Source organism: Alternaria rosae, assembly GCF_020736505.1.
Source record: "Alternaria rosae strain MPI-PUGE-AT-0040 chromosome Unknown BKA58scaffold_6, whole genome shotgun sequence".
Classification (NCBI taxonomy): Eukaryota; Fungi; Ascomycota; class Dothideomycetes; order Pleosporales; family Pleosporaceae; genus Alternaria; species Alternaria rosae.
In genome coordinates, this window is record NW_025763575.1 from 595,813 (window position 1) to 622,606 (window position 26,794).

At 52.0% G+C, this 26,794-nt stretch overlaps 8 protein-coding genes across 8 annotated transcripts; 2 read left to right on the forward strand and 6 right to left on the reverse strand.

Annotated features, from left to right (window-relative positions):
* Nucleotides 1-229: 229 nt before the first annotated feature.
* Nucleotides 230-5,057, reverse strand: BKA58DRAFT_188991 (TRAPP II complex). The gene is made up of 3 exons (XM_046165574.1): nucleotides 4,785-5,057; nucleotides 3,652-4,727; nucleotides 230-3,599 (listed from the first exon to the last, which is right to left on the reverse strand). Exons 1-3 carry the CDS (start codon nucleotides 4,948-4,950, stop codon nucleotides 318-320), a joined length of 4,524 nt encoding a protein of 1,507 aa, XP_046024043.1. The 5' UTR covers nucleotides 4,951-5,057; the 3' UTR covers nucleotides 230-317.
* Nucleotides 5,058-5,197: 140 nt separating this feature from the next.
* BKA58DRAFT_386358 (uncharacterized protein) lies at nucleotides 5,198-10,935 on the forward strand. The gene has a single exon (XM_046170454.1). It carries the CDS (start codon nucleotides 5,596-5,598, stop codon nucleotides 10,756-10,758), a length of 5,163 nt encoding a protein of 1,720 aa, XP_046024044.1. The 5' UTR covers nucleotides 5,198-5,595; the 3' UTR covers nucleotides 10,759-10,935.
* Nucleotides 10,936-11,888: 953 nt separating this feature from the next.
* BKA58DRAFT_386360 (uncharacterized protein) lies at nucleotides 11,889-13,701 on the reverse strand. Its single transcript, XM_046170455.1, has 3 exons — nucleotides 13,498-13,701; nucleotides 13,424-13,444; nucleotides 11,889-13,374 (listed from the first exon to the last, which is right to left on the reverse strand). Exons 1-3 carry the CDS (start codon nucleotides 13,535-13,537, stop codon nucleotides 12,263-12,265), a joined length of 1,173 nt encoding a protein of 390 aa, XP_046024045.1. The 5' UTR covers nucleotides 13,538-13,701; the 3' UTR covers nucleotides 11,889-12,262.
* BKA58DRAFT_386363 (peroxisomal membrane protein-like protein) lies at nucleotides 13,702-15,453 on the reverse strand. The gene is made up of 4 exons (XM_046170456.1): nucleotides 15,101-15,453; nucleotides 14,881-15,053; nucleotides 14,267-14,830; nucleotides 13,702-14,214 (listed from the first exon to the last, which is right to left on the reverse strand). Exons 1-4 carry the CDS (start codon nucleotides 15,241-15,243, stop codon nucleotides 14,096-14,098), a joined length of 999 nt encoding a protein of 332 aa, XP_046024046.1. The 5' UTR covers nucleotides 15,244-15,453; the 3' UTR covers nucleotides 13,702-14,095.
* A 59-nt stretch (nucleotides 15,454-15,512) lies between these two features.
* Nucleotides 15,513-17,410, reverse strand: BKA58DRAFT_189003 (permease for cytosine/purines, uracil, thiamine, allantoin-domain-containing protein). The gene is made up of 2 exons (XM_046165575.1): nucleotides 16,954-17,410; nucleotides 15,513-16,899 (listed from the first exon to the last, which is right to left on the reverse strand). Exons 1-2 carry the CDS (start codon nucleotides 17,262-17,264, stop codon nucleotides 15,630-15,632), a joined length of 1,581 nt encoding a protein of 526 aa, XP_046024047.1. The 5' UTR covers nucleotides 17,265-17,410; the 3' UTR covers nucleotides 15,513-15,629.
* A 746-nt stretch (nucleotides 17,411-18,156) lies between these two features.
* On the forward strand, nucleotides 18,157-19,698 carry BKA58DRAFT_317628 (major facilitator superfamily domain-containing protein; the record flags this gene model as incomplete). Its single annotated transcript, XM_046167636.1, has 2 exons — nucleotides 18,157-18,320; nucleotides 18,384-19,698. The coding sequence occupies 2 exons, from the start codon at nucleotides 18,157-18,159 to the stop codon at nucleotides 19,696-19,698; spliced, it is 1,479 nt and encodes a 492-aa protein (XP_046024048.1).
* Nucleotides 19,699-22,059: 2,361 nt separating this feature from the next.
* BKA58DRAFT_458780 (uncharacterized protein) lies at nucleotides 22,060-22,887 on the reverse strand (the record flags this gene model as incomplete). The annotated part of the gene is made up of 1 exon (XM_046174687.1): nucleotides 22,060-22,887. One exon carries the CDS (start codon nucleotides 22,885-22,887, stop codon nucleotides 22,060-22,062), a length of 828 nt encoding a protein of 275 aa, XP_046024049.1.
* Nucleotides 22,888-24,509: 1,622 nt separating this feature from the next.
* Nucleotides 24,510-26,266, reverse strand: BKA58DRAFT_386368 (non-specific serine/threonine protein kinase). The gene is made up of 5 exons (XM_046170457.1): nucleotides 25,987-26,266; nucleotides 25,580-25,932; nucleotides 25,227-25,534; nucleotides 25,012-25,174; nucleotides 24,510-24,964 (listed from the first exon to the last, which is right to left on the reverse strand). The coding sequence occupies exons 1-5, from the start codon at nucleotides 26,229-26,231 to the stop codon at nucleotides 24,774-24,776; spliced, it is 1,260 nt and encodes a 419-aa protein (XP_046024050.1). The 5' UTR covers nucleotides 26,232-26,266; the 3' UTR covers nucleotides 24,510-24,773.
* Nucleotides 26,267-26,794: the final 528 nt, after the last annotated feature.

Here is a 26,794-nt window from a genome sequence, read left to right on the forward strand (position 1 = left end):
TCTTGAAAGATAGACAGAAGTCGTGTGGTGTCCTCTCGTGAAGTTCTTTGTTGACAAGGCAGACAAGACTTGTGCCATTAGCTACGAGGTACGAATTGATGGCCGTGACTAGTTCGGTAGGTAGACTGTTTATGTTGGGCATCTTGTCGCGTTTTGGGTTTTTCTGGACGTGTTTATGCGTGTCGGCCCCATATACTTTGTTCAGAGTTTGCTGCTCGTCATCATCTGATTATGGAACTGTTGTCGACTGGAGAATGATACGTGAAACAAGCATGATAGGATCTATCTCATCCATCTAGTCTACCTTCCTCCTCACCTCATCTCTTCGTAACGATAGTACACGGCTCCGTCATGTACCAAGTTCGTAGCTTCGGCTCGCCCAGAACATTACCACCCTGAAGTAGCATTTGATCGTCGTTTGTCTTCTCATCATCGTCTCCACCACTCATCTTGATGAACTCCGCTTCGTCAACCGTTGCACCGACCTCGTATGTACCACCGCACAACGCAACGATACCAAGCTCAGACTCCACCGTCTCTCCAGGTTGTATAACCGGCAACTTGCGCTGCAGCACACCTGTCCACGAGAAGCGCTTATCCAGATCCAGGGCGACGTTGTGAGGCAGACCAGCGACGTGAGGCTGTAGTCTGAGTATCGGTGAGATGGGACGTGGACTTCGGTTTCGGACAAACGTCTTCATGGTGAGGAAGTCGTCTATCGGTACCTCGAACTTTGCGCGACCGACTTGTCGCACAATTTCTTCGCCATCCGCTACAGGGTTGTCAGAGATGATTGTTGTCTTGATGGCGAGATCGTCAAGCTTGATGGCCTCGACCATACGCGGCGTGAAGCGGATGCTGCGCAATTCCAGCTCGCCGTGACGTCCATTGCCATCCTCCGTCCACGTTCCACGCACGATCTTGAGTAGCTCTTCGCGGTACCAGAAAGCTTCTCGGCTCGCTCGCTCGATCTCTGGGGAGATTTTGCTCGTGCTGACGACGAACTGGCGTTGATTGGCGGGGTTCAAAGATGGTACGGCTGCATGTGGTGCTTTCAAGTAAATCTTTGGAAGGATCATGACGACCCTGCTGACATGCCCCGGTTGTATGACTTCGTTCACACTATGAGCTTCGTTCCAAGAGTCGTTGGCGTAATTGCCATCAGCCATTGGCTTTCGGGCTTGGAGCGAGATCGACAGTGGGTTCGGCCAGGAGTTCCTGAGATCCAGGAGAAGCATGCAGTACTCTTCATCGGTATCATCACTCTGTTTTTGACTGATGAAAGACCGAAGATGACCGTCGGCTTTCCCAGACGACCGTGATTGCGAGGCTTCGTCATCTGACTGAATGCGTGAGCCTGAAGCTGCATCGCTAGACCAGGCAATGTCTCCGGATAAGGGTACTATGTCCGGCCGTTGAAGCTGCACACTTGCATTAACGGTGATTGAGATAGGTGCAGATACCTGACGGGTGAAGAAGTGCTCCTCTACTTCCGATCTCCGCTTTCCAAGGTTGGCATAGTCGATTTGTATAGTCGCATCCGTCAGTCTTGTGCGACCGATAACCTCGATGGTGAACTGCGCTTCAGCGCCAGGTTTGATGCTCGGTGATTCCTCGGCCTCATTCTTGCACCAGCGCAAGGACGGATGATGGGCAAGCTGGACTTCCAACTCATGTAATTCGGCTGCAGGCAAGTCTTTGTTGGAAGTCGCCGCTTGTATCGCAGCGGTAGCCGTATCCTGGAAAGAGATGTGGACGAAGTCGACAGTTGTTTCAGACGAAGTATTCTTCACTGTAACAGTAAATCGTTTCCTTTCGCCTTCAAGCACCATGACGGCTGACTGCGGTAACGAAACATTGGTAATGATGATGACGGGCTGGTCTGGGATTACCGAAAACGTCAACGACTCTGGCTTTGGCTGAAAAGTTGCTCTACTGTCGATCGATGGTGCGATAGCCGAGGAGGGCCGCGATGTCGGTGCCCCTAAACATGCCTTGAGGCCCATGCGCTTCATTTTTGCTTCTCTCTTCGGCTTCCATGGCTCTGGGAATATAGGGAAAAGCCGCTCTCTGCAGCCGATAAGCTTAACGTAGCATCCAATGATCTTCAACGATCCTGATGTTTGCGCAGTCCCTGTGATCTGAAACTTCTGAGTCCTGTAAGGGCCCAATAGGAAGTGTTCCTCCAGCGCGACAAACTCAACACCTTCAGCAGCTATCTTCAACGACTCTACGCCAAGCTCGAACTCATATGGATTTTGCATGGCTATAACGAAGCGATAGTGCTCGTTAGCAACCAACACTGTATTTGCAGCATTTGTTTGCGGTTTCCTCAGCCAGGCATTGTGAAGAAAAGGGCCATCTTTTCCTTGGCTGTCTGACTTCAATTCGGTCCCTTGTCGTTGAGTCAGTCGGAGAGGTTCAATTTCCTCGAGAATGAACAATCCGCGCACAAGGAAGTCATCCCAGTACTCCGTTTCTATACGCTTTAGTCCAAGCTTCTTAGCGGCAGTGACGGTTCTCGAGATGTTGGAGTAGAGTCGGATCTGCTCATCTCGGGGAAGAGAGACGAACACGTCGGTGCTATTAGGTCTCGGTGCTGTTCCGGGACCCGCTACCCGAAGCAAGAGAGCAGTGAAATGGAGGACGCCATTAAAGTCTGGTAATGCTTCGCAGAAACTCAGGCACGTTCGTAATATCTCTAGCTTGAGACTCAAACTTCCGAAAGAGCGCAAAGATGATATCGCCAGAATTGTGTCAACGACACGTTGACTAGCAATACTGTCCGATGCACTTTCCGCGTTCTCATCTCTCTGACTGGGCATCCCGATATTGGGCATGTTGCCTTTCGAATTCGGTATCCCGTATATCCGGCCTAGCAAGCCTAGGAATTCCTCGATCCCATTCTCGACTTCGCCTTCGCCTAGATTAAGCGCACCGCTCCCGGAGCTACCGCCGCTTGCGATGTTGAGAGCAGCAAGGCCAGCGGCTGGATGCACTCCCATCTCTGCTGCACCAACCTTACGGGCCTGAATCAAGCCGGGAACGAGAGATGTAATGAACTCCTTCATGACGATGGCTTTCTTGCGTTGTAGGCCTAATGATGACAAGATCGAGGCAACACCAGCAAGTACAACAACACGGTCTGTTGGGTTCATGCCAGAGCTTTCCACCGGTCCGGGTAATGCGCGAAATAGCATAGACGCTATGTCATTACGCGTAGGGTGTACACTAAGCCTTGGAACCGAAAGGCGTGGCTTTTGCTTGTATGGTGTATTTTGCACAAGCTGGCGCAACGCGTCTTCATCCAGAAAGCCTCCAGATAGGTTTATGGCGGCCAGCAACTTGGAGAAGCGTATTACACATTCTGAGAACGCGAGCGGCGGCAAGGATTCGCCAGCGAAATTAGCAGCACGGGTATATAGATTCAGTATCATGTTGACCATATCTGGAAGCAGCGAGTTCAAGGCGTCCAGTGAGTTGTCATGTTTGTGGGGCTTGGCGGGAGTCGAAACGTCCGAGACACTGCTCGACGGTGTATGAGTGGGTGACTTGTTTCCTCCAGACTTATCGGATGTCGGATAGCAGATCGGAGGTATCTTGAGAGTTAGCAAAATAATTAGGCCGAACTTGTATGAAGGCGAGACTAACCTGGAACTCCATGCCTGACCAAGCAAAGAGCAGCATGCAAACCATGATGTGCTCGAGAGCTTTGGCATGCCATAGATGGTCACTCAGAGCACGTGCTCTCGTCGCGCCTTCTGTAAGCTCTCGTACAGCCTCGACCCATTGCCCCGCGCACATGTATAATGTACCAATCACGATTCCAATACGACCACGTCCCTTATTCCGAGCTCTTTCACCGACTCCGCCGGAACCAAAGCCTGTGATAGAAACGCGGTCCGCTGCTTTAGTTGCAGAAGTAGGCCTGGCGGGATTGCTGTTCGTTTGATGCAGCGTATTGGCAGCATTGATACCGGAGATCTCGTCGAAGGTTGTCGGGGGTGTGCGTGTACCTTGTGCGCTCAACGAAGCGGTCCTAGGGTCTTCAGTAGACAGGGCTCCTCCGGAACTCGATGGCAAGACAGGCATTGACATGCGGTGACCCTCCTTCAGTGCATTTCCCACGGGTGACTCCGGCCTACTACCGCCTGGTGTTTGCGAGTTGCGACGCGAGAATTGCGAAGTAGAGTCAGATGCGGCCCAGCTTGGCGTGAGCTCTGTTGTACCATTTTGAGAAGCGGGCGAAACCAAAGTAGGAAGCGCCTGTATAGACTTTGCCAAAGTGGTCATCTCCGCTAGTAAGGTTGCAGTTAGATCGCACATGAAAGTTTTCATCGTCGTGGTCTTCAGTTGTGATCTTGGCGGGATCAAGAGTGTCTCTTGTGGTAAGCGCGGATGTCGTGATTGAGTCGCTGAATCAAACAGCATGATGCTGTGGAGATACGCCCGGGGAAACTGTTCTCTGAGATCGTCGATACCAAACTGAATTGTATTGGCCTCATCATCGCCGGCTGGAGGTTCTTCAAATGTCGTGCTTGGGCTTCCGTCGGTTCCACGTGATGGCTGCAGCCAGGCATATTCGGACGCGTCTCCGATTCCGATTACCATTAGAGGTTCTCTGAACTGTTCGAAAGGTGACAATGATAGATGAGAAGCTGATGGCATAGAACTCGATAAGTCATAAAGTAAAGTTCCGTCAGGCCATGCTAAAGGAGAAAACATATCTATCGTTGCCAAGATCAGCAAACATCAGAGCTGATATGGCACATGAGGGCTCATACTCCGGTCAGGCCGCGGATCAGGGCTGATATCGCCCAGTCGAACCAGCGACTCTTGCTGCAAGAGGTCGACAAAGGCTATGAAGCGCGAACGCTTGATGCGACCCACGGGGAGAAGCAAGGCCCTAATGCGCGCAGGCGCGATCGGGGACAGAGGGTCGACTGCCATCGCAACATCTGGAAGCTGAAGACCTAGCGGCCAAAAACAATATGCTTGATCAAGAAGATGATGCTGTGCTGACGGGTGTTTGCATGATGCGTCGAATATTCGGACGGTGAAACGGTTGGCGATCCTCAAAGCTTCGGCCTCGTGGCGGTGGCCCGAACAAGGAGGACTAAGCCGCTTTCGGCGTTGGCCCCTGCGTCAGCGCCTGCAACATCAAGTGCCACACAAAACATGACATCTCATCCACACCCCTTCGCCTTTCACCAGGCTGCACTGTCCTCTTTGATATGTTTCCTACGTCTTGCATAGCGTGAGCATATCCGGAGTTTGTCTTTTGTTGCGTAACGTTATTCCACGTTCTGGCTGGTCCTCCTGTCTTCGCCACCGCCGCCCACGTTCTTACAGGTCGCCTGGCCCAACGAGCACATTCTCGTTACAAGCACATCCACATTCCGGACGTATTTCACTCGGCGCCGTAAGCGGGGTAGATTAAGAAGAACTCTTCACACTTGGAAGATTCATAATCCTATTTGATACAACCCTGGGCTGCCGTTACGCTCAACTCCGAGGTCCTAGCAAACCCATCGCCACTGTAGCTTCAGATCTCCAATAACATTTTGTTGCACACCTTCGGAGGGTACCTCTAAGATGGCAGCGATAGATTTCGCGCGGTTGCGCAACCAAACGATGGCCGATGGCTTCGACAGCGAGGTCACGGTCAATACTCGGGCTTTAATAGACAAAGTTCTAGCACGTTACTCAAGCGAACACACAACGCTGCGAGAATTGATACAAAACGCTGCAGATGCGAAAGCAGATCAAGTCATTATCAAATTCGAGACGGACCCCTCTCTTACTGTTCCTACACCTCAAGGCGCCGATGACCCCATTCTATTGAAGCATATCATTCAACATCACACCCTCAAGCGACTTGTCGTCAGCAACAACGGCCAGCCATTCACACCCGCGGATTGGAGTCGTTTGAAAAGTATTGCGGACGGTAATCCGGACGAAACGAAGATTGGGGCTTTCGGTGTCGGATTTTACAGCGTTTTCGCCGATTGCGATGAGCCATTCGTCGTGTCAGGAGACAGGACTATGGCTTTCTACTGGAAGGGCAATATGCTTTCAACCAAAGCCGCCCCAGTACCGGCTGAGCACAAATCGAGAGATACGATCTTCATGTTGGAATACCGGCAAGCAAATCGTGAATCTGCGTCTTACAATCCATCAAAACTCCCGAATTTACCCACCTTATGTCAGTTTCTGGCCACGAGTCTCACATTCGTCGGTTTGCAAAGCATCGAGCTTCATGTCGACGACTACGTCGTCGCGTCGTTCACCAAGAAGATATCACCTCCGGAAATGGTCCCTGTGCCTAACGGGCTGAAGACCGAGACAGAAGGCGGCTTGATGCGAGTAACTGATGTCACGCAACAACACTCTCAAATCGATGCGGCCTGGATGAACGTCATTGCTACTGCCCAGACACCCCCAAAGAAAGCTGCCGACCTTGTACAACAAGAAGTTCGCAACGCGGGTACTTCGTTACGAAGCTTTTTCTCAAAGTTCGCATCCGCACCTCCTCCGCCGCCCACAAAGAGCGTCAAACCCGCAGCTGAGAAGACCAATACCATTGAAGAGATAGCAGGCGATTCGACTGGCACAATCTTCTTACAAGTATGCACTGTGGTTGCGGCCACCAAAGTCTCACGAAACTTCGCCGCGGAGATCGAGCGCGCAACTAAGAAGTCACCTCCGAAAACGACCAAAATCGCTCTTTTGACCTGTCCATATCAAGACCCGTCAGCCACGATGGCCACAGGCTCGGGCAGTTCGGCCGCGCTTGCCGATAAGATCTTTGCAGAAGTCCTTCCGACAAAATCTGGACGAATCTTTATCGGATTTCCGACTGCCCAGACGACGGGCTACCTCGCGCACATCTCTGCACCATCTCTTATCCCAACGGTTGAGCGTGAGAATGTCGACATGAACGCTCGCTACATTTCCACCTGGAATATTGAGCTTCTGCGCGTTGCAGGGCTGGCCTGTCGCATCACCTACGCAGCGGAATTGGCAGCCTTGCAGACCCAATTCGGCAAGGAACCCATAGAGACCTTGATAACGAAGACTGCTTACGTGTTCAAACAATACACGGCCAAATCATCGCACCCTTCTACATCCCTTGGAGATAAGATTGACGAGGCGTTCTGGAATTGTTCAAAAGAACGATCCATCGACATCCTTTCTACGAAGGGTGTCATGTCCAGTAAGCGTGTGCGTATGCCTGCAGAAACTCTAAGTTTCCTTGGAGAAGTACCCATGGTCCCACAAGAACTTGCGAATGCAGCAGTCGACTTCATGCTCAATCTACACAATCGCGGTTTCATCACTGAGCTCACAATGCAGGACATCCGCCAAGGATTAGAGTCACGAGCACTCAGCGAAGATGAACTTTCCGAGTTTCTTAAGTGGTGTGGATCTAAGCTGGAAAGCGGCGAGATTGACGTGCCCGGCTCTCGTAGTTTGTTCGAAAACACGGTCGCTAATATCGACATTGAGCCAGAAAAGAACTCTGGCAGGATACTCGCTTTGGGGGACATCAGCACGTTTGTTAATCCAGCGCGCATCGGTGCACATCTACCGCTTCCGCCGGATACTATTCCCTTCTCCTTCACCAGAGGCATGTCGATCAAGCAACTGCAACTATTCGGCTGGGTGGAATTGTCAATGGTTCGCTGGCTTCGACACATGACAACACGCCCGCAGCTAGACGAGTTTACCAAGGATGAGAATCTTGCCCTCTCTGTGTTGACACTGACATCTAAGTGCTGGGAACAACTCGATGGAAATTCTAAGGAGACGGTCGTCAAGATCTTGACCCCACACACGATCTTGCCGACGAAGATGGGTATGCGGCGACCTGCAGAGTCGTACTTCCCTACTGTCAAGCTGTTTGACGATTTGCCAACTGTGACACCGTTTGCAGGCTCGAAGGAGAAGTTCCTATTGGCGCTCGGTGTTCGGAAGACCATTGATCTTCCTATGGTGTTTGATCGAATGCGCAGTCGCGACGCGCAGCAGTCAGAGAAATCCGAAAAGCCGACTTGGAATCACGTTGACCTTATCCGCTACTTCGCGTCGGTCATAAACGAAATACCTGCGAAAGACCTTAGTCGTCTACAGCAGACAGCGTTTCTGCCAGGAGAAGGTACTCTTGTAAAGCCTGGCGAGCAGTTCAAAGCTTCAGACCTTTATGCCCCCGACCCGGCTATTGTAGCTCTAGGCCTGACTCAGATCAAGCTGCCTTTCGAATTCAAGCCCACTACACGAGAAGGTGTATTGCTGCTGCGTCTTGGACTACGACAATGCCCAGATTCCATCACCGTCGCAAACATACTCCATCGCGCCGGTCAAGCCAAGGATCTTCAGCTGTACATGCGTGCAATGGATTACCTGTTAACGAACTACTACAAGAATAACTACGCTGTGGAGCATCAGAAGTTCGCTGCCCTCACTCTTCCGATTTTGCCGACAGAACAGGCTCCTTTCCCGGCGTTGGTTGGTCCGTTCCAGTGCTACACCAATGAGCACGCAGCATGCCTAGGATTTCCCATTCTAAGAAGCGATCTTCGGAGTCATGCCGAGAAGCTAGGGGTTCAGCGTGATCCAAGCATAGGCCCATGTGTTCAATACCTCATGAAGACACCCCCCAAGACTAAGCTTGATGCAGAAATGCAGTTTGCTTATCTTGCTTCGCGCGGATCCGAACTAGATCAATACAAAGGGCTCATACAGAACCTCGCGACTTCCAACATTGTACCAATTTTCCGGAAGTATTACCTTGACCCCACTTGCAGCGGATTCGAGGATAGATCTAAGAATCAAACTGGTAAGACGGAAATGCGCGTCCATCACTACGATCCACCCGAGCATGTTTTCGTGGGTCGTGATCAAGAGTACCGTGGCATCCTTGATTACGTTCATTATGGCGCGGAAGCTACCGTCTTCCTTCTCAAGGTTGGCGCGAAGCATGAGCCCACTACTCATGACCTGGCGTACCTCCTCGCAAAGAATCCTGCTCGGTTCCTCAACACCATTGGGCAAGAGAAATATCTCGATTTGCTGAGGAAGCTGGCCGAACATGCTCCGAATCTGTGGAAGGATAAAGATTTGGTCAAATCACTTATAGCATCGAGGTTGCTTCTTGGATACCGCGATATCAAAGAGGATAGTAAGCAAGTCGCCGATGCAGGCGAAGACGACATTGATGATCTTGATGAGGACAACGTCCATCGCGAGTGGTCGCTCAACAAAGCTGGCGAGATCGTGATTATCGATAATGTCAACTATATGACCCGGTTCCGCGACTTCATCATCGCGGCGCCACAGGAAGAGCTTCTTGAGGAGTTTTACGCTCGATTCGGTGTTCAGAAGGTCTCGGAGCTGGTCAAGACTGACCAACGCATCGGCACAGTAGCACGCGACCAGACACCTGCCCAGGATCTTCGACGAGACATCCTGGAGCGTGTGCGTCTCTTCCTTCACGAGTATGAACGCGATGCTTCGTCGAAGGCTATCAGACATGACGCCAAGTGGCTGGGTTCTAATTTGACGGTGCAATGTGTGTCGGATATTTCTATCCGTTACTCACTGGCGGAACGCAACGTCGCAACATCTTCACGTAAATCGGCTGTTATCATCAAAGTGCGTGGTACGGGGTACGTGCTTAGCATCACGCCGAAATACGATCTCTACGAGGTGTCAAGCGAACTAGTAAGGTTACTTGTATCGCGGCCGAAGCGCAACGACGCGATCGCGCTAGAGCGCATCTTGACTGAGCCTCTACGCCGACTCCAGCAGAAGGGTATCAATGTCGAGCGTATCCTACGAAAGAAAGAGCATGAAGCGCGTATCGCCAAGCAAGCCGAGCAAGAGCGCGAAGAAGAGGAGCAGCAGCGAGTTGCCGAACAAGCCAAGTCTGGTCACGTCAAGTCTGAAGATAGAGAGAACATTCCCCCTGAGACCCCCGAGAAAGGCAAACATATGCCTGGTGCATTTGGTAGTCCAGAGGGTGGCATGGAAATCGCCAATCACGGCCGTCAACCAGAGGAGCAAGGTCTCATCAACAACTGGGCGAAGAAGCTCGGTTTCAAGAACGCGCCTAGCGCACCTTCGTCTTCCTCCAAGGGTACAGACGGCCCCCAGATCAGTCGCGACATCCAAGCTACGAAATCGAACATCCAGAATGCTATCAAGGAATGCCGGCCCACCGGTATGGAAAACATCAACACCAAGCATCACCAGGACCCGACGGAACTCGACCGTGGAGGTTACTGTACCGGCGAACAATGGGAGAACCTACACAAAGCATTTTCGGTACCCTTCTCTGGCCGTCACGTTGACATCTACTACGGCCGCGACGAGACTGCGCCGCTCACCGACTTGCAATCACACCTTCAAAAGTTCCTACCCCTCATCTTCGGTCTTACATCAATTTTCAACGTCAACCCTGCCGCAGTAAACATCTTCCTTGACAAGAAGTCTAACACGGTGGCGTTCAACATGAACGGTAGTTTGTTCTTCAACCTCGCTTGGTTCATCGCCCTGCATAGCGATGGATGTCAGACTAAGGAAGGGAAACTCACAGCTCTGGATAGTTGGTTCTGCACGTATTGTCACGAGCTTGCGCATAATCTTGTGGCGGATCATAATGCGCGACATAGTTGGTACCAGCAGCAGATCATCATCGAGTATAGTCAGCAGTATCGAGCTGCGTTGGAAAACTTTACGCAGGGTCTTTTAATATAGACGGGGCATGTTTATTACACGGATATACAGGTAGAGTGACGCATTACGGAGTCTGAATAGCACTGCTTTACTACTATCTCGAACACGGTCGGACATCCTCTTGCCCTTCCATCCGTTCACCGTGTCCTCATTCCTAGCAAGGCTCACAAAGTCTTCTCATATGCGGTGAAGTGACTACACTAACCGTAACTTGCGCATAACATTAGACCGCAAGTGCTTCGTCCTCGATTACTCACGAATCCCTCAGTAAACGGTTCACCCCGAACACCGAAGTGTCCGCCCCATCGCATCTGCGTAGACCACTCACATCATGTCTCTTACCGCAATATCACCTCAAAAAAAATCTCACAAACAGAGGTGAGTACCGACTGCGTGATCCCTATCAGATCATCGTGTCTGCATTGCAATACAGGTGTAAACAAAACTCTCTTACTGCTGCTCTCCTTCCACCCTCCACTCTCCACCCATTTCTCTTCCTTTCTCCAATACCATCAACTTCAGGTAGCCCAAAAAGTCCCTACACATCTCACTACCTCGATACTAACTTCAAAACAATCAAAATGAGGTTCACCACTTTTTGCATCACCGCCCCGGGCTTCATCGGCCTCGCCGTCAGCCAAGCTACCGGCAGCGAGGCAACCCTAACAACAAGGCCATGCAGCAACCCCAAACACTGCACCACTGTAGTACGCCCTCCAACACCCCGCTCCAATACTTACACCTCCAAGGCGACTACCGACTCCACAGAGCCCACCCACACCATCACCGCGCACCACCGCCCCTGCCAACTACTGCGACTCCCATTTCTACGCACATCCAATGCGGACCGGATAAGTCTAAGCCGGTGTGTTTGGTCCGGACTGCCCTATTACGATTCCTGACCCAAGCACCCCGGTGGTTACGGCTACCAACGATATCAACGCCCATCAAGAGGGTGGTTCGTCCAATCTATTCATAGTCATCACAGTCACTCATATTAAGCATATCAACCCAAATCAAGAGGCCGAACCGTCCGACCCAGTCAAAGTCATCACGGTCACCAACACCATCGTCATTAACCCACGCCAAGCACCTGATTAGACTTCTGCTTCCACTCCTCCTGTGGTAACGGCAGTGAATTACGGTTGCCCAGAGGGTATTTGTGGACCAGCTAGTCGTTCCGGTCACTACTACAAGAACCTGTTCGGTCGTGTGACTTCTGGAGATTCTGGTGTTTCAAAGGAACCTCAGGCTTCGAGGGTGAAATAGGAATGACATGGTGAGATTCCTAGGCTGGGGAGTTTAGAGAGGGATGGTATGAAGGGGTACAGATATGAGGATCTCGATGATTTGATCAAAAGTAGTGGTATGGCGGTATGAGGACAGAAGTTGAAAATGGTGGAGTGAGGTCTTTGCCAATCTAGCTACTCACCTCTAGCACAAGATACAAAAACGACAGCTTGTCCTCTTCATTCTCTTGCCCTCTTCTAAACTCCCCCACATCCATGTACTCCTACTCGGTCCATTACACTGAGAATCTATCGAGTGGCGACTCCGTGCTCTCAATCACCGCTGGATACATCACACTTCCCTGCTTCCTTACTTGATCCATAACCCTCATGACCACCTCCGTCTCCTCTAGTCCACATATCTCGCTTTCTAGCTTGCCATCTCGAATACACCGCGCACACTCGTCTGCCTCCCAGAACATACCGTGTCCACCCCCAGGGATTTCTTTGAACTTATCAACGACCTGGTACTCAAAGTCTGCGAGTTTCCCTCGTTTCTCGTTGGCAGCGGGGGTCAATGTATATGTGCGTGGCCTCGGCGCATAATTGACAGTGAGGTCGCCGAGGGTACCCTGAATCCTCACCGCGTCGCCACCCGGGTTGGGGTGCTCCGCATTAGGCGTCGTAGCAACGATAATACTCGTGCCTGCTACGCCGTGAGCGCCAGAATCGGGAAAGTGCAAGAGCACAGTCGTCGTCTCATCAACCCCCGTCTTATACTTACTCACTGCCGAACTAACAACTGGTTCCTCCCTTTTACCCTCAGGTTGACAGTGATACAGCGCCATAGACAGCCACGTCAGACTGTAAATCCCCAAATCCAACAACGCGCCACCAGCGAGATTCGGATTGACCATCCTATGCTCTTTGCCGAATTCCTTTTCAGCGTCATTCCAGAAGCTGAAGTCGGCGAAGACGCGTTTGATTTGTCCCAGTTTCCCCTCTTTCACAATGTCACAGACTTCGCGCGAGAGGGGGAAGAAACGCGTCCATACTGCTTCCATCATGAATCTCTTCTTCTCTTTCGCCAATTTCCTCAACTCCTGACATTGAGCCGCGTTGACGGTGATGGGTTTCTCAATTAGTAGATGTTTCCCTGCGTTGAGACAGAGGCGAGCGTGGTGGTAGTGGTGCGAGTGCGGGGTGGCGATGTAGATTATGTCGACGTTAGGATCGGAAACGAGTTCAGTGTACGAGCCATAGGCTTTTGCTGTGGCGGGCGCGCCGACGGATTTGAGAAAGTCGGCGGCGCGTGATGAAGATGTGGAGGAGGCGGCTGCGGCGACGACATGGCGGACGTCGGTTACGGAGCGGGTTTGAGGGTCGATGAGGAGGTCTTTTGTGAACGCTGGGGGGTGTTAGGTTGGGCATAGAAGGGGGGACAAAGGAAGGGTTACTTGTTGCTATACCTCCCGTTGCTATAATTAATTAGTCTCTCTCATCTTCTGGAAACTAACTTGGCAATGCATACCCAAGATACCCCACCTCAGCGTAAACGGCTCGGAACTCATCTTGACGAAACTGTATTATGGCGATATCGAGATAGAAAGAATGAACTTGAACCAGTGGGCACTCCAGTTGTATTTCTACTTCCATCGCTATGAACACAGCCCGATGCTTAAGTCTTGTGCGCCCTAGGGCACATACATGCTGCAGGTACATGTGTAACATGCAATAACAGGGCGTTGACAACCTCTCGATTGAGTACCCCGCAGCGGGTGGATAAACGAGTCGTGCATGGCAGAGGCCTGATGACGCGATAAGCGGAGAGACGGGATACTATCCGCCTTGTCCTTCGATGTCGTTGCTACGTCAGAAGATTGATAAGATGCGTCCTAATCCGATATAAACGATGCGTAGAATTCTGGGTATATACATTTTGAAGGTTCGTGTCCCCTCCACGGACCGTGAAAAAACATACTCCGATACGTGCTCATGGCTCAATGTGACCCTCCGCCATCCTACACAGTGTCGACCTTCTTATACGGGTCGCGACATAATTCGATATACGGCTGCGACTGCTATTGCCACCGCAGCCGCTTTTCATATGTGCCTTTTCACGGTACGCCCTAGACCTTGCGCATGGCAAGCTTCTTGCGGGCCTGGATCGTGTAGGCGTATAGCGCATCCTTGAAAGCGAAGAGGAAGGCGGCGGTAATGACACTCTGGGTAACCTTGGGTCCGATACCTATCAGTAGTTAGCACATGTTCTCTTTCCCTCCGAACGATATTTGATATACCTCCGTACAGCCCAGTGTATCCCTCCTCCCTGATGATGCGCCTGAAGGTGGTCAACATATCCTCCCTCGGCCCATCCCTGCCCGCAACATGCATCCTGCTCTTGACAGTGATGTACGGGTAGGTGATGCTAGTGGCCAACAGTTTGCCCAAAGCACCAAGGTAAAAAGCATCCTTGGGTGTGACTCTTCTCCGCTTCTCCAGCATCTGCTTCAGCTGCTCGAACACGGTGTATTGGAGGATGGGGTTGATGACCAAGACCAACGCCGGCATGACACCAGCGAACAGGCGCGCGGGGCCCTCATCACGGACAAGGGCGAAGAGCGTGCCAAGGGTCGATGGCGCTTTCTGTGCGGGTGTGGGTGCGCCCGGGAGCGACTCGTCGGAGGCTTCGGATTTGCGCGTCGTCATGCGCGTGTTGACGACCCAGATGGGGTTGGTCATGAGGACGGTTGCGCTGCCGGCGAGGGCGCCGGCCATCATGGACTCGACCGTGGTGAGCTTGGAGGAGGCGCGACCGGCTTTGAGCGCAGCCTTCTCGAAGAAGGAGCGGGTCCATTCGTACCCTTAACGTCGTTAGTACTTTGACGTGTCGCTTAGAAGTATATTGTCGTACAGTAGTAGTATACGAAGTTTGTGACGCTGATGCCGAAGAGGGCGGAGTCGAGACCGGCGTAGAGGCCTGCGACACCCTCGCGCTTGATGATGCGTCGAGCGGCATTGAGCGTTGACGACTGAGCGCGCTTAGATTCGACCTGGGCGCGGGTAGAGAGGGTGATGAGCGGGTAGCTGGGGGTTGTTAGCAGCCCGCATCGCATTGTCGCGATGGCGCATACGTCAGGGCCATGGACAGCAGTCCTCCACCAGCGCCGGCAAGCGCATGCGCAACATTGTCGCTCTGCTGTGCCGCCGTACTCTGGGGCACTGAGGAAGTCGACTCGATGAGCTTCTCCTGGGCCTTTTCCTGTGTTTGAGACATGGTCGAGTGCAGAGTCTGGTCGCGCGTGGGTTGAAGAGGGGAAGCGGGCGGTTGTCGCGACGGGAGGAAGGAGCAGCCGGCAAGCCGATGAGATTGGGAGGGTTAGGATAAACAGTGAAGGAAAGGGTATCAAAAGGGAAGCAGCTTCAGAGTCTCTCGGATGGTCTTCGTCTCCGCATTTGAGCTGCGGCTCCGGCTGGCTTGTGAACGTCACCAAGCATTTCCGGGGTAAGACGTACAACCGAGGCAACAACTTCCCCCGATCTAGTCGCATGCGGTAATCCTCTCCAAACCACCAACATGTGCAATCTCCTCGCCTCATGCACTGCACAACAAACTTGTAGTCATCAGTCTTGATTGGTCGTTGCTACTGGATTATTCTGTAACTACCTCCCGCATATCCTCCTCTCTGCTACCCGAAACGGTACATAGAGCACCGCTGCCAGCACAACTGCTACCTCCAACCCGATGTCGCCCGTAGTCTCCGCGATGGGTCCTGTCCACCAAATCTGTCCCATACACGGGATGATGAGGCCAAAGGAGAGCAGAAACGCGCCAATTGCCGCGAGACCGGGTGGCAGCTTGCTCGGCTCGTCCCACGCCTCTTCATCCTTGGTATAAGCCATGAAGCTGCTGCGTCGGAACAGCACATGTTCGGTAAGAGCAATGCCAATGAAGGCCGCACTCCAGTACCCGATGACTCCGATGAAGTTCTCGAGGTTGAGGAAGAAGCTCTTGGATGCTTCGACAGCAACACCAATTACGATTCCAGTGATGACGATGCTGAAGAAGATGCGCGGGATGCGGAAGAGCCAGGGAAGAAGCATCTGCAGGTTTAGTGTTACGCTGTACATTGTTGCCGACAGGTTGCCCAGCATGCTGAAGGCAAGCACGATTGTGACGAAGCGACCGAACCCGCCAGCTGGGTGTAGCATGGCTGCAAGGACACCACTCGCTGCATTGACGTCGTACCCAGCCTGCCATGAGGCAATGTTTGGCGTCGCACCTCCCATCGCTGCACCGAGGGTCATCAACAGAATCGTAGGGAGAGCAAGGCCGGTGTAGGTGTAGAGCGCAATCCGGAAGGGAGGAGCCTTGGGATGCATGTACGTCGAGAAGTCGCTCGCAAGTGCGGCCCATGGAAGCATGAAGCTCGCCACGAGACCACCAAATGAGAGGACCTGTGACGCTGTAGCAGCGGGCGCTGGGACCTGCTGGCTGAGGCTCTGGCCCCCGCATCCTGCCGCAATGATGAGTGCGGCCAATGCTGGGATCCATGCCCAGCGCTCATAGTGATGCAATACTCCGAAACCGCAGAAGGAGATGACCAACGACAATATGGCGATGATGACGATACCCACCGTGGCGTTGATGGTCGCTCCGTCCTGCACCGCCGACAGTGCCATACCACCAATGACGCTGTCAACAACGCAGAAACCCGTCAGCGTTGCAAGGTTGAGCAGTATCAACAGGGAAACAAAGTACTTCCCGAAGGAAAACCTCGCCTGGACAAGCTGTCGCATACCCGTCTTCGGCCCCCACGTACACATGTACGCCACCGGCACCGTCGACACGAGGGTAAAGAAAAGAATAACCAGTGCCGCATCCCTCAGACTAAGAGCAAAAGACATTGTGCCCACCATGCCAAAAGTCACACTGCATACCCGTTAGCCATCATGCAAGGCCACCACTCCCCAATTGACCACTTACGGCAAGGGATTACAACTCATGCAAAACCAGAGCGTGAAGATTTTTGAATACTGCGTCTCTGTCCTATCCTCATACGGCACAGGCGTACACCCTCTGAGCTCAACATCACCTTTCTTTTCCAAAAAGCTTAGCACCCCTCTCCACCCTCCAACTCTTTCGTGCTTTCCAACCGTGACATCGCCATCTTGACGCTCCACTCCCGCGACTTCCCCAACCGAGAGATTCGGCCGCTTAATGTCTTCCTGTCCCCGCGAAGGAGCCCTACTCCCCACCCTGCTACTTCCTACACCTCCATTGGGTGCGTCTGCCATCTCTTTTTCCGGACCCGTCGTCTCTTGGCTCGCAGCACCGTTTTCGCCGCTCCACCCCGAGATATTGCGCGTGTAAAGTTTGTCAGTCCTGCGTAAGAGACCCGAGATGATGGTACAGACGCCGTTGACGACCCACTCGCTATGTCCGTCTACGGCTTGCAATGCGAAGTAATAGTGTGAAACTGCTCAGTCGTGTGATGCGATAAGGCCCGGAGCGGCGTGTCTTCCTTCAACCGGACTATATACCTGAATCATTTGCTCCACCCACGACAACGTCGTTATGACTCTTTGCTTACCCCATAGTGGCGGGCTGGACTATCGTGAAAGAGATTTTTTTTAACACGACATTTCTGGTTCGCCCATCCTGCGCCCGGCACAGGCTAGACGCGCACCCGTCGGCACCGAGCGCTGCAAAATCGTTCAATGCACGAATGCACGCATCCCACAAGAAAGGGTCCATGACGATCTGGCCCACCTCGCGCACTGCTAAGCCGACAAACGCATGATAGCCGTCTAATAACCGCGACTTGACTGTCTGCAGCCGTAGCTCCAGGATCCTACTCCGACCATGACGGAGGTGGATGTGCGATGCGTATTCCGTGGTGTGCATGAGGGTTCTCGGCTGCATGCTTGCTCGCTGCGCAATGGCCTGATTATAGACGCGCTTGCCGACTTCTCGCCGGTCTGCCGGACCTTCCCCACGGTCTTGACCGAGATGGGCGGGACTCGTCCAACCACACTGCGTGCGGTGCTTGATACTCCGACGAGGGCGTGTAGCGTGCTCGGGGAGAGTGATGTTAGTTATCATGGGCGTTGAGCGCTGCGGCATGGCCTTGCATGAGGCTGTCCCTCTTCGCTCAACTCCTTCTGCGCCTTCATTTGAAATCTGGTTATGGCTGCCGACGAGGAGAACAAGCGTGAACCTATACCGGTAGACGAGGCTGCTATTGCACCTGAGCTGCCGGTCGAGGGTGAAGTCGAAGTCCCATATAGCATATACACCAGCAAAGAGAAATGGCTCATCGTAGCTATGGTTGCGTTGGCGGGGTTCTATAGGTACACTCTCTTTCCTTTCATCTCATCTCAAGATACACAGAACAACAACTAACATCATGCCAGCCCGCTCCCCGCAAACATCTACTTCCCAGCAATCCCAACCCTCGCCCGCGCCTTCGGCAAATCAATAGACGACATCAATCAAACCGTTACCGTGTACCTGGTCTTCCAAGGAATCAGCCCTATGCTATGGGGCCCCATCAGTGACCGCTACGGCCGCCGCCTCGTCTACCTGGTGTGTCTAGGCATCCTCGTTGCCTCCTCCATCGGCCTAGCCCTCTGTCCAACAAACCACTTCTGGCTCCTCCTCTTCCTGCGCTGCTTCCAGTCCGGAGGTAGCGCCAGCACCATCGCCCTTGGCGCAGGCGTAATCGGAGACATATCGACCAGCCGCGAAAGAGGTGGCTACTTTGGCATGTTCAACCTCGGTCCTATGCTCGCGCCTTGCATTGCACCTGCGATTGGAGGCGCGCTCTCACAGGGCTTGGGCTGGCGATCTATCTTTTGGTCCATCGTCATCATGGTGGCTGTTTGCCTGCTGTGCATCGCGCTTTTCCTACCCGAAACCCTGCGTTCCATTGCGGGCAATGGCAGTATTCCTGTGCCCCGCTTGCAACGCGCTATCCTCCCTATCGTGGGCCAAAAAGCAACGAAAGAAGCCTTCGACCCGGATTCTCGCGCTAAGGCCAAGCACTCTGTCAATCCGTTTGTCCTCTTTACGTACCCTGATGTCATTGTCCTCTTGACTTTTACCGGCCTCGTCTACGCTGTCAATTACACAATCACCGCCACCATTTCCTCGGCTTTCGCGAAGATTTACCCGGAATTGTCGGAGACGGTGCTGGGACTTTGCTATCTACCTGTCGGTGCGGGTATGATTCTGGGGTCTACGATGACGGGCAAGATGCTGGATTGGGAGTACAGGCGCATCAAAGAGCGGTGTGGGGATAACTTCACCATCGAACACGCGAGGTTACGTATTATGCCATTTTACCTCTCCCTCTTCATCGTCTGCGTCATTGCTTGGGGTTGGACGATACAGGCCAAGGCTCATATTGCTGTTCCCCTCATTCTTGGCGTTATGCTGGGTTGGACGTCGATTGGTATTCTCAACACCACGATGACACTCAACATCGATATTCTGCAGTCGCGCAGTTCAGGCGCAACTGCGTGTACGAATTTGGTGCGCTGCTCGCTGGCTGCTATTCTTGTTTCTATCATTGATCGCATGACGAGTGCGTGGGGCGATGGCTGGACGTATACGTTTTGGGGTGGCATATGTTGTTTGCTGATGCCGCTTATGTTGCTGGAGATCAAGATGGGTCCCGTATGGCGGAGGAGGCGTGAGGCTAAGGAATTGGAGGACGAGAAGGCATGATTTGGTTGTTGGGAAGGGAAAGGAAGAGGTTGTGAGTAACGGTCTTTGGTTGGAGAAAAGCATTATACCCTTTTGTTATGAGTTTAGCATAGCGTCGCATAGTATTGCATCGAATAGCATTGCATTGCAAACCTACTGATGTTACGGTTGCCAATTGGCAACGCAGACTGATTCTTTCGGAAACAGACAAACCTTTTCATCTAGATGCAGAACTTCGGACAAGGTCGTGTCTTTGGAGCTCATGCTTGAAGGCATTTCAAGGGTCAGGCATTTTATCTTCGGACAGTAACGAGATATACTCTGCAGGTCTTGGATGATGCGCTCATTTGACGATTTGTGTGGCTGAATATCCAACAGGAGTTCTGAAACTTCGGGCAGTGATGACCCCGTCCATGCATGTTGTTCTTCGTAATCGAGCTGAGATGGCTTCGAGAGTCCAGGGGTAGTGAAAGTACTAAGAACATGCAACGATTCGATCTTGTGTTGAGACCGGAGGAGTACTTGGAGGGTGAGGACTGAAACCTCGTACTCACTCACGAAGCGACGTATCCAGTCGATCGATTGCGCAGTCGTGATCAAAGGGTGGAGTGAGAGCAACATTGGAATCGAGGTGAGGGCGCGTGGCTCGTGCGGTGTTTGCTCATGCACCGCCAAGACTTGTGGACGCGATCAGGGTCCGTCACTGGAGATGGGCACAGAAAAGAAGCGTATCATTACTCGGCAATATACTGTTCTGTTTGTATACTGCAGCCTGAGGTATATGCTGCGCTCTAGAACCCACAAATGACGTAGTATAACGCTGAATCGAAAGCGTGCGAAGCAGCTTCCTCCATCAGAGTTCTTCAAGCTCCTGCGATTTGGACCTCCCCCATACGACGACGAAGAAGATAGCAGTGCCTACACACTAGTTAGCGACAGCAAGCTAGAAGACAGTTTCGAGCTCTACGAAAAGAGAGAGTCGCAAGTTCCATAAAGCAGTGAATGCTTGACTACGGCAGAGATTATTAAGAATAGCGAGGCCGAGAAATATGAAGAGACCGAGACCGAGAAAGAGGAAGAAAATGAATCTGCCACAGAAGAAGACAGTGAGGCCGGAGGGAAATACTTCGAGGACATCCCGTCCAACTCAGAGTCTGAGGATTTCCTGGACACAACAACGAATCTCATCTACGAGTGCAGATGTAGCACTGACACCGACTTTCGTGTAAGGATGTTTGCTTGCTTGATTGAGGCACCTAGAGGCGCATACGAGATGCGGGTGCTGGAAGGGGGCGACGGCGCAGTCCTGCCTGATGTCGAGGCATTGATCCAGGGATCTATGCCAGACATGGGAGACGAGATTCCGGCGTGCGCCAAGTTCAAATGCCAGCGGCACATTCAGAATCGGGCCAAGGACGCTACTCCTAGCGGAGTATAATATTCCGTGGTAAGGGAACTCCTCTGCTCTTGGGGTGCACCTGGAGCCTATGTGGTATTTGGCCGCCTGTGCAAGTACGCGCGGGATGTCAATCCCACAACCAGCTTCACATGCTTCGCGTGCAGCGCAAAGATTTCAACGAGTCACGGTGCGGCTATGGCGATTCATCACAGCAAGATGCATCCGAGCAGCAGCGGGCAGGCACAGTAGTGTTGTCTCAACACCAGTCGCTCAATCTACGAAAGAGAAGAAGCGATCGAGCATATGCAAAAGACGAAATACATAAGGCTCTTGCCAGCGCTCAATCTGGCTTCGCCTGTCTTTGCCGCAGCTGTAAACAAGCTTCCAAACGGGTATGCGCCCGACGAACCTCCGTTCCCTCAAAGCGCAATATATCTCTACGCATATTTCCAGTCGGCGGATACGACGAAGACGGTGCAAGTGCATGTTTGGAACGGGTACGTCGAATACCTAGCGCCACTGGACCATATCCTCGCCCCGGCGACACCGCAATGCAGCTCAGAGCGGAAGAAGCAACGAGCGTCTATGGTCATGAGGCCAGTGGGTCTTGCGATCAGCGACATGGACGCTTCGCGATGGTGTGCTTTGGAGGAGGCTCGCCCACTACTACGAGAATTCGGGCTCGAGGATGAGATTGTAGCACGACTCGACTTATCCAGCCCGTACCACGACATCTGCAATCTGTGGCTGAGTTGTGAAGTGTGTAATGCACCCATGACACGCGACCGGCTGCGCGGGTGGCACCAGGCGCTTGCACCGTCTTTGTCGTATCTGCTGAGTGGAAATCTGCGTACAAGTATATTACGCTTTGAGGGAACATGTTACTTGCCTCGTATACCTAATACACTTGTAAATCTTGGAAGAAAAAAGTCAGCATCTTGTCTTGCACAATCCTTTCACTCCTCCATGTTAACGGCAAGCATCTAGTGAACGTGAGTGCCGTCTAGCGCTTCTGTCGCCGCCTCTACAGCATCTTCGTCCTCTTCATCGCTATACACATCGAGCGCCGCTCGAAATGCCTCTCGGTCCCAGTCCCGTCCTTGCCCATCTCCCGGCCACCCGGCGCTTCTCATCTTGCGCACGAGCGCATTGAACTCGTCGTCCATGTCATCAAAGTCCCAGTACATCGGTACCACCTCAACGATATCCGTCTGGAGACCGATCCAGCGAAGCTCGCGGAATCGTTGCTTGCAGAGCGCAAAAAATTCGCGTGGGCGATAAACGTTGAAGCCCTCCCGCCAACGCTCCGTTTCGTTTCCGGCATAACGCTCTTGCACCACGGCATTAAGCTCTGGCGCTGGCTCGTCGTGCTGACCGTTAGGATCCCCCCAGTAGACGTAGCCATCGGCCGTATTGATCACGAGATTGTAGCCATTACGCCCGTTGCTGTTACCGAAGGAGATACATGACGGCGGTAAGGGATCGCCTATAGGTTCAACGTGGTATTCGAGATCCCCGTCGCGGATCCGTTTCTGCATCGCATCGCTGCGGTAATCCTGGATCCTTGTGTTCACCATGATGACATGTTTGCCGTAGGCTTTGTCGGGCTCAACAAAGTCCACAAAAGGTAGGTGGCGAAGCAAATCGATGACTGCATCAGTCTTGTTCAGGTTGGCCATGGTGGATTTTGTAATGGATGACCAGCCATTGTTGGGAGCTTCGGCAACGACCGAGTTATCCCAGAATACTCGATTGCAAAACTCGTAGTAGTCGGTCAAAAGTGTGATAAACTCGACTTGATCAAAAGGCATGGTGGCACCTCTTACAAGTAAAACACTGAACAGGTTTGCAGCCTACATAAAGATGAGATCATGCAAAGCAGATGATCTGACGTCAACGTAGGCTCCAGAATGCTTAGTGTTTTTTCGAATAATGTGGTAGGAGAAAGTGGAAAGGGATACTAATTCAACATTTTGGGGCGTGGGCAGGGTGGATAATCTACACTGACGGTTAAATAGGGCCTTCAAACGTTGGCACTAGCCGACGCCTACGAATCCTATTTCTGAGAACAGCTAGACCAACAACGCGCTGGGTCTACAGCGTAGAGTGGTTGAAGCAATTTGACGCGTATACAAACACGCGCCAGGCGGGATTACACCGGCTGCTCAACTTGGACGGCGAAGAGAGCCATCTTAACCAGAACTTCAAATATTATTTATTGCCTTGAGCACGGGATGCTGACCCTCTGCATGCCTAGGCCAACGAAACACCTCCGCTAATATGACACCAGCACCAATTCACGAGGTAAGGCGAGAGAGGCCCATCGCCTTCGAGAACGCAGGGAAAGAGCGAAACCCTTCTCTGAACCACATGTTGCTCGAGGTCGCGAGCTGAGCCCGAGGGTAGAGTTTACACCTGGCAAGGAATCGCTACATCCCTTCTATCTTGTCTCATCGAATACATTCCAAGCACGCATGCAAGACAAGTACCCAGACGAGCTCGCTCGAGCCGACGAGAGGGTCGATGGAGGGCTAAGCTTCCGTCTCTGCGATGAATGCATTGCGCGCCACGAGGAAGGGTCCCCGTTGTGCGCATTGAACACGAAGAGGATGAAGAGCTTCATAGCATGAGATGATTTTTCGTTTGGCTGTCTAAATGTGGGCGCCGAAGAACTCAAGTTCCCCAAGCCTACCAATCCGAAGCACATCGATTGGCTCAACAAACTCAGGTCGCATGATCCAGAGCGCGCATGGGGCGGAGACACCGAAGGCTTTTACCCTGGTTTGTCTGGTCGCGCGGCGATCCCATCCGAGACTGGGGTCGTCAACTATGCCGACCAAATGAGTATCTTTGCGCCTCGATCTCATACGAAGGCGTCTCGCACCCAGACAAACTGGCGGCCTTGATACTGGCGCAGGGGGTGTCTGAATTCTCAAAGGTCACTGGAGGTTCTGTTCGCAAAGCTCAGGCGCCTGTACTTCCTCGGCGACCAGAGTCTGTCATCGCGATACAGCATCGGCTCTACAGAGAGACAAATTTTGACCCACGCAAAGCAATGTTCCTGACCTGGAGATGCACCGAACTTGAAAAGAAGGCGATATCTCGGATTTCGAAAGGGCGAAGGGGCATCATGGAGAAGAAGGAGGACCTAGTGCCGCTCTTCGACTGCACACGTTAGTCGGGTCTCTGGCTTTCGAGCTAGATCTCGGTTTCGCTCTGACGGACGTAGTGTATGAAACTGGCGCGATCTTCGAACAATGCTAGGCATTCCTATTCTTATTATAGAGATGTTAACATACCTGCAACAGTTCGGGCCTTTATGGATACCAAGCAAACATTTCACTTTGTTCCATAGCGGAAGTGTTCATGTCAATGTCACTGCCCCAATGATGCTTTTGCTCAAGGACGGCGATATCTAACCTCCAGACACGTACTACTTAGAGACAAAAGGAGTTCCTGCGCAGATAAAATTGGCCGACAGTTGGGAGCAAAATAAGTGACGTTCAAACCGTCGATATCATGTGTGGATGCCAAGGTTAGCTAGAACAACTGCTAGGCCGGCGATAATAACATAAGATGCCCGGAAGTGTAATGAAGATGCATATGTTTTTTCTAAGTCAATCTCAAACATACAATTGAAACAAAAGATCCTCGAGAATGACTTCGCACCACAAAGGTTGCTTGATGGCCATCGTAACTACATCGCATCGGCCATCCATGGGTGCTTCAGAAGTTCGGCCGCCGACTTCCTGTCTTCCGGACGCCATCTGAGCATCGAGCGTATGAAATCGAGAAACAATTCCTTTTCCTCCCCTTCAAGCACTGAGATTCTTTCCTTGAGTGAGATCTTAGGAATAGTTACAGCCTTGGAACCACCCGTCCAGTGTCCTATTGAACTTAGCAGAGTCTATGCCGGGACGATCTCAGTGACTAACCTTGCTCGTCGAAGACCTTCTTTGTTATATCGTTGCTTCGCGTGTACTGAAGCGGAGGCATTCCAAGGTATGCAACCATTTCGGAAACATGATGTGTCCCTGATGATTTGCCCTCGTTGTCACGGGCGTCGAATAGATGCTGATTTTCAAACAAATCCCACACCTAATCAAGAGTAAGTCATCGAGGCTTCCTTGCGATAGGATTGAATACTTACCAGCGTGGCGACACTCCAAATGTCCACCTTAGAGCCCCACTCCATCTCGAAAAGTATCTCTGGTGCACGGTATAGCTCAGGCTGAATCAAGCCGGAGTGGGAATCTCCTATCCGCGCTTCTCCAAAGTCACAGAGAACTGGTTGGCCCCAAAGATCACCCGTGGGAAGGCGAAGCTTGCGGGAACGGTAAATGGTACGTGTATCGTCGATCACTTTGGCTGGTGATGGGTTCTCTGCTTCAGCTTTTTCGAAGTCTTCCAGAATAGTCTCATCCGCCACAGTCAGCATGATATTGGCAGGATTGATGTCTAACTTATTAGTTCATTCGATCATCTTGCATCATCTTGCCGTACCTGTGTGCACGACCTTAGCTTCGTCGTGTAAGAACGACAGCGCCTTTAGCACATTGGCTAGCGTCCACTTCAGAAGCGGGACATTAAGCTTGTGTGCTGAGTTCTGATGCTGGAGCTGTTGAATAGTCATGTGCATGGGTGGATGAACCAAGCACAAATGTTTGCCAGTCGGACCGTCGAGCTCGAATTCGCCATACAGTCCACGGATGTATACTTGACCGCGATGCTGTGATTCCAAAGAACTGACGTGTTCGTAGAATTCCAGCTCTCGATTGAGTTGTGCGGGCTTGTCAGCATCTCGGGTACAAATTTTGACAGCGACGTAGCCAGCGACAAAGCCAGCGTTTCGTTCTCTATGCATAAACGATCAGACCTTGCAGGGTGAGGGTGAAGAAGGCCAAACATACCGGATATCCCGACACAGCCAGACCGTAGAGTACGCGCCGTAACCAAGTTTTCCAATAACCTTAAAGCTAGAATCGAGAACCTCACCAGTTCGTACTGGATAAAACTGATCATGGCTATACCACGGAAGGCGCTCCTCCTCGAAGAGCTCGCTGGCATTTATCTTCGTACTCTGGAAGCGCAAAATTCGGGATATGTTAGAGGGAAATTTGAAGTGAGTACATGCTCGTTGACCAAATTTCAACATGTTGTAGAGACATCAAGTCATTGCGGGAAGTTAGTGTGGCAGTCTAGAGGCATGTCAGCCGCGCTGATGCCTAGCACAGTCATTGACGCGTCCGTGCTCGGTCGATCAATTGGCCGGCGGCAACGACGCTTACATGATCTAGAATCCAATTATCACGAAGGCAGAGATCAAAGGAAGTAAGTGGCAAAAGTCCCATGACGATCCAAACGATAGCGAGCTGGTCATCTCCATTCGTTTCAAGGACGAGAATGCGAAAGGTGTTTTTGTACCATAGCCGTGTGGATGGCGTTCCCTTTTCATCTTGGTACACAGTCTCTCATTTCTCCATATATCTGAGCTCACACGCGTCGCAAATCAAACCTGTCGTTTTCTGCAATCAATCTCGTTGTATTTTTTGATGCACCGCTAATTCCTCATACGAGCCTTTCCTATCAGGAACTGACGTGACCCGGAGTGTGTGATCCTTAGCATAATATGTCCTAGCTCTTGAATACTCATGCTATTCAATGCATCCTTTTCCAGTGCTTGGCTGTGTCTCTTTGCTATCTCCAGCTAATCAGGTT